Source organism: Trichoderma breve, chromosome 2 (assembly GCF_028502605.1).
Source record: "Trichoderma breve strain T069 chromosome 2, whole genome shotgun sequence".
NCBI lineage: Eukaryota > Fungi > Ascomycota > Sordariomycetes > Hypocreales > Hypocreaceae > Trichoderma > Trichoderma breve.
Genome location: NC_079233.1, coordinates 5,772,594 through 5,784,990, shown reverse-complemented (window position 1 = coordinate 5,784,990; position 12,397 = coordinate 5,772,594). Strand labels below are relative to the sequence as shown.

Genomic DNA, 12,397 nt, shown 5'->3' with positions numbered 1-12,397 from the left:
TGATAGTGAGCATAGGAGAACTCGAGCTTCATGGGCTAGCTAAGAGAAGTATGAAGAGCAAGAAAAAGAAAGAAAACTAAAAAGAAAACGAGCAAGTGCGCATCTGCGTCCGTGTACAGAATCAATTCTACTAAAAATAGCCTTGCATTATGCCATGCGAGTGAGAAGCATCCAATTAATATCCTGCATGCTGATGCATATGCTCAAAGCTCTGCTGGCACTTACATCATGCAGTCGTGTCTTTCTGTCTTTCTGACCCTGAGTCACTACTACTTGGTAACTATCATTGAAGCACGCATCACCAATGAATTCTAGTGAGCCTTTTAATGAGCATTTATCTTTTCGCAATACGTTCATTTTATTAGTTCATTCTCAGTTTGTAGGCTCCAGCCACAAAGCAGCTCTCGCCCCAGACTTGAATGTAATTGATGATTTGACGTCTTTTTCTTTATCGCACCAGTCGTATCCTACCCTAGAACAGAAAATTCACAATCCGGAAGAGACAGACATGCCCTCCCTGCCGCCCATGATATCCATATCCATGACCTTAGACAACGAGTACCGATGAGAAAAGAAATGGGGAAATTAAAGTAGAAAGATGAAGAAAAGAAGAAGAATCATAAGAATCATAAGCAGGGGTAGGATTACGTGTCGAAACCGAACGATGCGTAGATAGCATCAGAAGCCTTTCGACTTAATAAACTCATCGAGGCTGAGGTCGGATGTCTTCTTGATCAGATTCACTAGAGGCAGAAACAGGCCGTTCGTTGCAGTACCAGCAGCCGCAGCGTCATTGATGGCCAACAGCTCATCCCACGACTTCCAGTACCATCCGTCGCACTTCTGTGGCTCCAAGATCTATAGACAACCAACCGTTAGCCACCTCATCTAGCATGACGTTCTGTCTGATTGATAACGGGGAAAGGGGGTGAAGAAGGCCATGCTTTCCACCCATAGTTCCCGAGAGTCTTACCTTTGGCTTCTGGCTCGGGTCCTTCATGACGAACTTGGCAAAGATTGTAATGTAGTGCTTGCCTTCCTTCAGAAACACATCATTCGTAATAGTAAAGACACCCTTTCCTTCAACCTCAAGGCCCGTTTCCTCAAGCGTCTCTCGCGCGCCACAATCCAGGAGCTCCTCTCCAGGCTCCAAGTGTCCGCCAGGGAACTGCCATGTGCCTGTGGAAACCCCCATTCGTTAGCTCTCATGTCAACAAAAAACGCGCAGATATACGCTTTCTATCCCATTCCAAGGCAGATTGGAACACGCTATAGAATTCCTTGAGGACGAGGTGAGTAAAAAAAAAAGGGGGACACTTACCCTCGCCATGGCTGCCCTTTCGGATGCTGCAGAGGAATTTGCCCTCTGCATTTTGGATCACAGCCGTGACACCAACCCTTGGAACGGCAACTTTTGGAAATTCGGCTGGCATTGGAGCTGCTTGATCGGTGGTCTTGTTTATTTCGGCGGTGGATGCGACATCATCTCCTGGAACCTGGGTTGCCGTTTCTGGCGATGCGGGTTCGATCTTGATTTTGACACTTGAATCTTCAGCCGACATTTTGAATATTGGTCAATGAGAAGGATTGAAGTTGAATAGAATAAATTGAGAGCGATTCACAGTTGCTTCAATACTGGATATCTTGCGTTCAATGCAGCAGACAACGGGGTCTTTTAAGTCCATGATGAGCCATACTTGTGCTACGGGGCTTATGTAATGCTTCAACAAGGCGTTTCTCACGATCCAGGCAACCAGTCCCTTTCCTTTCACGACCGAGCCGCCAACGCAAAAAATCCACAAAAGGAATAAAGAAAGCGGAGAGAATTATCAAAGAAGAGAGTCACTGCCTGGTGTCGCGTGCCGCCGGCCCGAGCAAACTTCTCAAGTTCATACACTTTCTCTTTGACCTAGCCCTAGCCGACAGTCAGGCTCAATCCCAGGAGGGGCTGTGCTTCCTCCTGTCTTTGTTCTCTTGTGCCACCAGGTGATAACTATCCACTTATCTCATTGCACAGCCCGCGAATAAAATCGTCAACCGACGGGATTCCTCTTCTTTCAAAAACCCTCAAGGTGCCTCCAGTGTCGCGCGCTTGTTTGCTTCTTTGTTCTTTTTGCACACTGGCCGTGGCCCTCAGTCTCGTGACGCCGTTGTCTTGGACCAGAGGCCTTGGCCATGCGACAAGAATGAGATGAAAAGAAGAAGAAGAAGATCAGGAGGCCTACTGGTGCTACCGATTCCAATCCAAGGATGATCAGCGGCTCTGGATGAAACGAGGCAACAGCTTCAGCAGACGCGGGCGCAAGACAAAGGAAAGGCGCTGCAAACGTCCCTATGCTACGAATACTATGATCAAAGAGATGTCGACGAATACTGCTCGAAACAACACCGGCAAGGCATTTCGCCTCCCCCCTTACTTATTTCCTCTCGCCCTCAGGCCAATGGCCTTTGACCGGAGCAAAGTCCTGCAATGTTAACTGTCTCGGCCAGTCATTCAGTGAGACACGCTGGCCCTGGCGGAGTAAGGAATTCGTGCTGTCTCAGGGCCACATTATGGGACGCAAGGGGACCAGCTTGCCAGGGCTATGCGTTGTCAACTTGTGAGTGGTCTTCCCTCTCGCCATTTCTCTCCGAGGTGTCGCTGCATCTGCATGCATATTTGATGTGACGTAGTCAGTGTTTTGCGTAGGTGAGCTTGCATATACGGAAGACCATCCCATTATTTTATCAGCCTCAATAACCAGCCTCAATTCAACTCTGGACTCAGAGCTACAGCCCGTTATGTTAGAGACAATATTTGCATAGAAGGCCATTGGGATAATGACCTGTCACTTAATGCTGCCCAGAGGACATGCCTACAAGGCAGTCTGTTGTTTATCAACACTCGCCGATAGGAATGGTGCCGCAACGGAGTACTCCTTCTTGACTTCATACGTCCCAAGATCCTAGGCACAGCAAAAAATATCCATACTGCACAAGTCAAAGCCAGAGCTATTCAAAAACGGGTTGAGATCAGCTTGCCTGTTCCATACTGCAAGCATACCCTTTCTTTTCCCTTACTGAAAGTCAGCCTACGTACCTGTAGGGATAAAACACAATGTTAATCAATAGCCAAAACGCCAACTAATGCGAGCGAGGCAAATTAAGACAGACGCTAGAATAGGAACACTGTCATACGGGTTGCAAAAAAACGCCGCCGGTCTACACTATAAAATTGTAAGTGGTAGGCTGCGGTGTTTTTTGCACCCCCTTTGGCTGTATCGATACCATGGCCTTTGAAATGGATCATCTCCATTGGTACCTGAAACATCGAACGTTTTTTTTTCATAGTGCATACTCGTGCAGCACCGAGAGCCCGAGACATCCAGGGGAATGCAGGCAAAGGATGCTCCCGCGGTCGTAGGGGAAAGGGCGGGTAGTTAGAGGGGCCTTACCGCTGCCGATCAAAGTACATGAACGGGAGGAGCCCTTAGCGGACGACTCCCGGTGGGCTGATATTCAACCGTTATTCTCAAGTCAAGGGACGAATATTCACCTAGGTAGTCTGGGGTTGGTCTTTACTCCTCTTGGAGAGAGGTACTGCTATGATAATGAGGAGTTGCCTTCCCTTTTCCTTTCTTGGAGAGAATCAGGGGTGGTGGTTGGGCAAATATGTTGTCAGCTTGAATTAAAATATGCTGTAATTGGGTCTGAGCCTTGTCATATTAGAAAGCAATTATAACCAAGTTGTAAGTTTTGAACTGGCTGGGCATCACCGTCTGCGAATGAAGGGGTATGTGGAGGTGGGTAGGGGAAGGAGAAAACCACCAGAGGGAACTGGAAAATGGATAGTTCCCCGCGAATTGATATGCCAAGAAGGGTATTGGCAACTTCTTGCAACCGAGCTCACCTGCACGTACGAGTATATGCAGAGCCTTGCCAGGGGTAAACGTCCAATTCGCACCAATAAAGGGTAAGAGTCTGAAACCTCAAACCTAGTTTCGTAAAATGTCTTAACGTCCATCGAACATGGCAACCCTGAAGAGGAAGCAGCAAAAATGCTTCATTTAAAGTTGGAATGCATCGCCTTTCTTGTTGACGCTTGCTGGTCGGACCAAGGTCGCCATTGGTTGATGGCTGGGATATCTCGACAGTCAGGACATTTGCGCGTGTGCTTAAATACACATACTTTTCTCTACTCTCGGCTGGTCGGCTTCATAGTGCTCTTGAATCCCAACACTCCTTTATCTCTTTTGTTTCATCACAATCGTTTTATCATTCGTTCGCTCATAACAACATGTCGCGGTCTTTTCGCCGCGGCCTCCTGGCGGCGGCAGCTGTCTGGGCAGCATCGGCGGCCGCTGGCAGCGAATGGAATCAGGAGCACGACAATGACAACAAGTGGCTCGCCTCGACCGTCGTTGTCACGAGCACCGTCATGGTTGACTTGAACGACATCAACGAGAAGTGCCTCCGAGGAGAATTTGTCTGCGGTCCCACTCCGCCACCTACTGCCGACCCGGAGCACCACTGTCCCGAGTGTGAGAAATGGCATGAGGATCCCAAGGATCCTAAGGGTGCTTGGGATTCTGTAGACATATACCACGGGCTGTGGGGAGGTTGCTCTGGTGATCATCACTGTCCAAATACGTGCAGCTGTAGCTCCAACGCCATCTGCGAACACTCCTCTGATGCTGAAGGGCCCGAGTGCAAGAGTAGCACGGAATGCTCGCCCGGTTACATGTGCAATTCTTACGGCTACTGTCAGCCTCAACCTGGCCCTCGATGTCACGAGAAGGCTTGTGTAGTCGATGATGGACCTGAGTGTACTACGAACAAGGACTGCTCCCACGGTGAGGTTTGCAATCATCACGGTTTCTGTCAAAAGGTTGTTTTCCCCGACTGTGAGAAGAACTGGGACTGCAAGCACGGCCAAATCTGCACCAACAGAGGCATTTGCAAGACAGTCGACGAACCACAGTGCACTTGCGATTCGGACTGCAAGGATGGACAAATCTGCAACTCACAGAGAGTCTGCCAAGACGTCGAGTGCCCCAAGTGCCAGTGGGAGAAGGAGTGCCACGAGGGCGAATCCTGCAACGACAGCTTCTGCAAGCCCAAAGAAAACAAGTGCAAGGACAAGGACGACTGCGAAGACGATGAAGTCTGTGACTGGGAAGGCAAGTGCCGCCGAGGCAAGCAATTCCGATGCAGAGTCGACTCAGAGTGCAAGTGGGGACAGATTTGTGATATTCATGGTAGTTGCCAGAAGCGTCCGGTTGGTCACATTTGCAGTTCAGACCGCGACTGCAAGTCAGACGATTTTTGCAATGCATTTGGATACTGCGAAAGCAAGCCTGAGGAAAGGTGCGAATCGGACAACACGTGTCTTCCTGGAGAGATTTGCTCAAGTGGCAGGTGTCTTCCCAAGATTGGCTGCTCGAGGGACAGAAACTGTCGTCACGGTGAAACCTGTGAGAACGGCTTTTGTGTTTTCAGGAGGTTCTGTGCCATCGATTCGGACTGCAATGGCCTCCTCAACGAAGTTTGCAGGGACCACCAGTGCGAGCAGGAGAGGGTTTGCACATTCAATTTCGATTGTGACCAAGGGGAAATTTGCGTGCCGAGGACTCAGCGCCTGACGGCCTTGGTCGCGAGAGCAAACGAGGCTGTACAGGTACAGGATGGTGTATGCGTCAGGCCTGAATGCAATGTCAACGGAGACTGCACAAGGCGTGGTGAATTCTGCAGGGACCACCAGTGTGTTGAGGAAGAATGCACAATCGACAGAGACTGTGACGATGGTACACAGACCTGCAGAGACGGCCAGTGTTTGACAAGGTGTTTAAACCAGGAGGGCTGCAACAATAACGAAACTTGCGAACTTGGTGTGTGCATCAGGAGGAGGTTTTGCCTCAACGCCGCAAGAGACTGCGAGCTAGGTCAAATTTGCCTAGACAACTATTGCGAGGACCCTCAGGAAGAATGCACAATCGACAGAGACTGTAACGATGTCACGTTGGCCTGCAGAGACGGTCAATGTTTGACAAGATGTATAAACCAGTTGGGCTGCGACAATAACGAGACTTGTGAACTTGGGGTGTGCATCAGGAGGAGGTTTTGCGTCAACGCCGCAAGAGATTGCAACCTGGGCGAAATTTGCTTGGATGGCTACTGCCAGGAACCTCTTCAGGATGAATGCACAGTTGATGCGGATTGTGGCGATGTCACGTTGGCCTGCAGAGACGGTCAATGTTTGACAAGGTGTATAAACGAGTTGGGCTGCAACAATAACGAGGATTGTGAACTTGGGGTGTGCATCAGGAGGAGGTTGTGCGTTAACGCCGCAAGAGACTGCAACCTGGGCGAACTTTGCTTAGATGGCTACTGCCAGGAGGATGAATGCACAGTTGATGGAGACTGTAATATTCTCACGCAGGCCTGCAGAGATCACCAATGTCTGACAAGGTGTGACGACGCAACGGATTGTAACATCCTTACTGAAACTTGCGAACTTGGGTTGTGCCTTAGGAAAAGGTTTTGCGCCAACGCCGCAAGAGACTGCAACCTGGGCGAAATTTGCGAAGACGGCTACTGCCAGGACCCTCTTTCGAATCCAGAATGCATAATTGATGCAGATTGTGGCGATGTCACGTTGGCCTGCAGAGACGGCCAATGTTTAACAAGGTGTATAAACGAGCTGGGCTGCAACAATAACGAGGATTGTGAACTTGGGGTGTGCATTAGGAGGAGGTTTTGCGTCAACACCGCAACCGACTGCGGGCTAGGTGAAATTTGCTTAAACAACTTTTGTCAGGCACCCAACACGTGCGGCGCCACCACATGCCAGCCCGACGAGAGATGCATAAACGACAGGTGTGTGGGGAGGTGCGGCGGCGTTTTCTGCACAGGAGACGACATCTGCGTCAACGATACGTGCGTAAGGAACCGCACGTGTGGTTTGACGGCTTGCGATGCCGATGAAATATGTGTCAACAATAGGTGTCTGCAGACGTGCGGTGCTACTGTCTGTGACGATTCAGAGCTTTGCGTTGGTCTTGAATGCCAGCCAAGATGTGGCTTGACAGTTTGCCAGAACAATGAGGTCTGCGTGGGCAACACGTGCCAGGCAACGTGCGGCAATGACGTCTGTCTGCCCACCGAGACGTGTGTAGCCAACCAGTGTAACGAGAACTGCGGACTTGTTGTTTGCGGACCTGATGAGACATGCAACGACCTCCTCCAATGTGTTCTGAAGCCCCTGTGCGGTCTCGTTGTCTGCGAGAATGACGAACTTTGCGAGGACGGCACATGTCAGCCAAGGTGCGGCGATATCGTCTGCCAGGCCGATGAGGTTTGTAATAACATAAGGTGTCTACAGAGATGCGGAGGCATCACCTGTGGGGACAATGAGGTTTGCAACAACGACGACGTATGCGTCGAGACATGCGGATTAGGCACCTGCCAAGCTAACCAGATTTGCTTGAACGATGCTTGTGTCCAAAGGTGCGGCCTTGGCGTCTGCGACGACACACAGACCTGTGTCCTTGGCCAGTGTCTCGAGACGTGTGGTTTAACAACTTGCAATGCTAACCAGACCTGTGTCCTTGGCGAATGCCTCCAGACCTGTGGCTTGACAACTTGCAATGCTGATGAGACCTGTGTCCTTGGCGAGTGCCTCCAAACCTGTGGTTTAACGACTTGCAATGCTGATGAGATCTGTGTCCTTGGCGAGTGCCTCCAGACGTGTGGATTGACAACTTGCAATGCTAACCAGACTTGTGTCCTTGGCGAATGCCTGGAGACGTGTGGTTTAACAACTTGCAATGCTGATGAGATCTGTGTCCTTGGCGAGTGCCTCCAGACGTGTGGATTGACAACTTGCAATGCTAACCAGACTTGTGTCCTTGGCGAATGCCTGGAGACGTGTGGTTTAACAACTTGCAATGCTGATGAGATCTGTGTCCTTGGCGAGTGCCTCCAGACGTGTGGTTTAACGACTTGCAATGCTAACCAGACTTGTGTCCTTGGCGAATGCCTGGAGACGTGTGGTTTAACAACTTGCAATGCTGATGAGATCTGTGTCCTTGGCGAGTGCCTCCAGACGTGTGGTTTAACAACTTGCGACGCCGACGAGACCTGCGTCAATGACACGTGTTTGGCGAACTGTGGATTGAACCCTCCTTGTGATATTGATGAGCTTTGCGTTGATAATACCGCGTGCCAAGCGATATGCGGTCTCACGACATGTGCCGTCGGCGAAACGTGTCAGCTGGGTGCGTGTGTCAGGACATGCGATGTCGACACTCCTTGTGACGACGGCCTAGTTTGCAGCATCGATGGCACCTGTGAGCCGGGTTGCGACGACTCCACCGATTGCGCAGGTGGCCTTGTTTGCTTGGATATCTTGGGTATCACCCTGCAATATTGCGGTCCTTGCACTAGTAACCTGGAGTGTACAGGCACAGACAGTTGCATCGCCGGACTATGTCAACAAGGATCAGTCTGCTCTCTGGGTTTCCAATGGGCGTATTACAAGCTCGCTCAATCACCCAGTGACCTCACGACATTGCCGGGGACGATTCCCTTCCACGACGACGACCCCGTGACGGATGAGAACTGGCCGCTTTTGCAATTCCAGGCACGAGTTGCCCTTACCGGCCAGACACCCACGGTCACTGGTCAGACGCAGACTCTGGGTATTGATGAGACTTGCCCCCCTGAGGACGCCATCGTCTATGGCATCGACACTGGAAATAGCATTGATTACAGTATCATCCAGCACATCGGATACTTTGTTCCTGCGCAGGCAGGAATATACACTTTCAGTGCCAATGCCCCTGTTCCCGACCAGAGTCTCTACGTTTGGTTCGGCGACATTGCTCGGCTAACCTGGATCAACGCCAACGCAGACCTTATCGCTGATGGAGACTCGACCGTCGGAACCAACACCTACCTGAGGGTCGTTGCTCCGGCAGATGTCGGCGCATATATCCCCATCCGCATCCTGTTTGTCAACCCTCAGGATTGCGGTGAGTTTGAGCTCACTGTCCAGGACCCTCTAGGAAATGTCATTGTCTCGCGCGAGGAGCAGACCACGGATGGAGAGTTCGTGAGCAACTGCCCCGCGGCGAACGACATTCTAGATTTGAACTTCGCTCCCCTCATCGACATTGGACTCGGCCTTGACGGCCTTGCTGCTAACCTCACTGGCGGATTGGATCTGGGTGGCCCTACCAATCTCACTGGCGGCCTTACCAACCTCACTGGTGGCCTCACCAACCTCACTGGTGGCCTTGGTGGTATCAACCTCACTGGCGATGCGAACCTTGGTGGCGGCGGTGGCATCAACGTCACAGCAGGGGCGGATCTTGGTGGTCTTGGTAATCTCACTGGCGATGTGAACGTTGGCGGCGGTGGCATCAACGTCACAGCAGGGGCTGGTCTTGGTGGCCTTGGCACCAATCTGACTGGCGGATTGCTTGGCGGCCTTACCAATCTGACTGGCGGCCTTCTTACCAACCTCACTGGCGGATTGACTGGAGGTGGCAGTTCTTGATTGTTCTTAGGGATACCGAGGCTTTAGCTTCATGATATGTATTATTAGCTTAGGATTACGTGTTGGATATTTCTTTTTTGTGGAATTGAAAGTTTGTAGTGAACCAACCTTTCCTGTGTAAAACAAAAGTGTGCTATTCTTCGGGCGCCAAGATCGCGTCAGTCGCCTAAAAGACGCGGTTCTGGCTATTGTGAATAAGAAGTCGCCGACATTGCGCAGTTGAAGTTACCAACCTCATAGTTGGCGTAAGTCCAATACCAGGAATGCCAGAGGGGATATCCTTGGAACTGTCGAGCTGTAACGGAAACTACTGCTCTGTCCTGGAAGAGCATGTCTTAATGGTAGGAGAAACGCATCAATCTGATTTCGAAGAGCATGGAGTCTGCAGATGTGCTGTTGTAGAGCTCTGAGATGTGATTTGATTTATCGCTGTTGGCTTCCTTGTGTGTCAACTTCTCGGCATGCTCGAGTTCATCGGACGGCCACTGCTTGAAAATACACCATCGTCGAATCGACAGTGGTAGCTAGAGCGATAATCATGTTGATACTTTTCGTCCAGTTTCTTGCTACTGATAGATATGGAGTTGAAGCGTAGGTATGGTATAAAGGAAGTTTATTTCGGTGATATATCGAGGTGCAAAGCAACTTGAGAGAAAGCGCGCTGTGACACGCGAAAAGCAACGCCAGCTGCCAGCAGCTCTTTCCTGAAACGGATAGCCGCATGGCTTCAATTCAGACTCGAATTTGTGTATGACGTCATATGCACTTATTAGATGACTCCAATTCTCTCTACTACATACAAAAATACGTATACAGGTTCTCTTTCAATTCAGAGGCAGATCTATAATTGCTGTTTCTATTTTCCCACATTAGACACATAAACCATCACTCAGGCATGATATATGAGCATGTCGCCCCAGCGTCAACCGTAATCGTCGTCCCTGTAATCCATCTCGCCTCATCACTCGCTAGAAACCTCACCGCCGCTGCACAGTCCCAAGCATTGCCCTCTGTATTCAACAAGCCTTGATTGCGGCGCATCTCACGTACCTCATCTGACATGCCATTGCCCGCAACCATGGGCGTATAAAGGAATCCTGTGACATGAGTGATCTCCGTCTCAGTACTGGGGCAAACGATGGCTATCGAGCAATGGAGAGAAGCCACTTACCTGGACACACACAGTTGACCCGGATGCCTTCTCGTCCGTGATTATACGCCATGCTTCGTGTCATGTTGACTACCGCACCCTTGCTCGTTGGATAGAACAGATGCGGCGTCCCTCCTTGCAGGCCTGCTATAGACCCCATGTTGACAATGTTGCCTCTGATGCCTCCATCCCCAGGCTCGTTTTTGAGCATCAGCGGAATTGCGTACTTGGCCATGAGCATCATCCCCGTCACATTGATGCTCAAGCCCTTGGCCCACTCCTCAGCACTCGCCTCCACAGCCGTTCCCGTTGCGCCCATGATGCCCACATTGTTTATCAGAATATCCAGTCTCCCAAACAGGCCTCCCGCCGTCCGAACTAGCTTCTCACAATCCCCCTCTGTGCTCACGTCCGCGCATAGTGAAGCTGCTGTGCCTCCCTCCTGGACAATCATCTCTACCGTACGCTTTGCCGCAGCCAAATCCCGGTCCGCGCAGAGCACCGTGGCGCCGTCGCCAGCGAGGAGCAGGGATATGGCACGTCCGTTGCCGAGGCCGTCCCCGAGGCTCCCCGCGCCGGTGACAATGGCGACTTTTCCGTCGAGACGGCGTGACGGCCGCGGGGGCAGCGCGGGAAACGGAGGCATATCGAGAAGAGAGGAACTTGTGAAGCCGCCCAAGCTGTTCACCAGTTGGATGACTGTTAAGATGACAACCTAGGTGCTGTGATGATGTGCAATTGCACAATGCCTGTGTCGTTATGAGTTCACTGAATGGAAATTCCAAGGTGCTCACTTACATTGCAAGCATCAACACTCACAACCCCTCACCAAAATGGAGCCAGCTACCCAAGAACTGGGGTAGGCCTTGCAGCTGCAGCGTTGCATCTGCGGGTTGACCAGCCCCAATGAGGAGGCATTCCAGGCTTTGTTTCCAGTGCCTATTGCGGAAATGATGCGATGCTCTGTGTTGTGTACTTACATAGGGGTTGGGGTACAACTGCGCCTCCTAGGTATAAAGCAAACTTCTTGCACAAGTCAAACTTGTAGTCTATGGCCATGCCGTGCGGTCATGCGAGCGAGTCTACCATCGTGGACCCGAATTATATCGCAACCCTGAAAACTCGAGGTATTCTCCGAGTACGCTGAAACCTATAAATCCTCCTCGCATATGCTACCTGCCTCCCTGTACTGCAGCAACTCTCAACACCAAAACCTGCAAACTCCGTATATACACAATTACCATACGCACTCCAACAGCAATCAGCAAAAATAGGCATTTGAGCCGAGTGTAACTAACCAGGACAACGTACAAACTCTGTATCCAAGTACTTGATGCCACAGCTTTCACTACTATAATGCTTAAACTTGAGTACGCCGAGGCCTTCAAACTCCGACTGTGCTTGGTACGTACCTCAGCACCTGCCTCCTGTACTGCCGCAACTCTCAACACCACTTTCACAACCTGTATGTAGATATCTAGCATCACCACAGATCAACAACAAACAACAGGAAAAGGCACTTTGGCCGAGTGGTCTAAGGCGCCGTGTTCAGGATTTATCTTGCTTCGCGGTCTAGTAATAGGCGAGGGTTCGAATCCCTCAGGTGTCATCTTTTTGGAGATTGGGCCTCCAATGCGGGATGTGGTCAATACTTTTTTTTCCGGGTTTGCCGGTCAGCCGTGAGAATTAGGATAAAGACACCGTTCGTG

General features: G+C 50.7%; 3 protein-coding genes across 3 annotated transcripts; 1 reads left to right on the top strand and 2 right to left on the bottom strand.

Moving 5' to 3' along the window:
* Positions 1 to 678: 678 nt before the first annotated feature.
* T069G_03961 (NUDIX domain-containing protein) lies at positions 679 to 1,562 on the bottom strand (the record flags this gene model as incomplete). The annotated part of the gene is made up of 3 exons (XM_056171171.1): positions 679 to 858; positions 974 to 1,179; positions 1,322 to 1,562. The coding sequence occupies 3 exons, from the start codon at positions 1,560 to 1,562 to the stop codon at positions 679 to 681; spliced, it is 627 nt and encodes a 208-aa protein (XP_056032063.1).
* A 6,649-nt stretch (positions 1,563 to 8,211) lies between these two features.
* On the top strand, positions 8,212 to 9,538 carry T069G_03960 (GLEYA domain-containing protein; the record flags this gene model as incomplete). The annotated part of the gene is made up of 2 exons (XM_056171170.1): positions 8,212 to 8,255; positions 8,314 to 9,538. The coding sequence occupies 2 exons, from the start codon at positions 8,212 to 8,214 to the stop codon at positions 9,536 to 9,538; spliced, it is 1,269 nt and encodes a 422-aa protein (XP_056032062.1).
* Positions 9,539 to 9,873: 335 nt separating this feature from the next.
* T069G_03959 (enoyl-(Acyl carrier protein) reductase domain-containing protein) lies at positions 9,874 to 11,334 on the bottom strand (the record flags this gene model as incomplete). Its single annotated transcript, XM_056171169.1, has 3 exons — positions 9,874 to 10,062; positions 10,589 to 10,635; positions 10,710 to 11,334. 3 exons carry the CDS (start codon positions 11,332 to 11,334, stop codon positions 9,874 to 9,876), a joined length of 861 nt encoding a protein of 286 aa, XP_056032061.1.
* Positions 11,335 to 12,397: the final 1,063 nt, after the last annotated feature.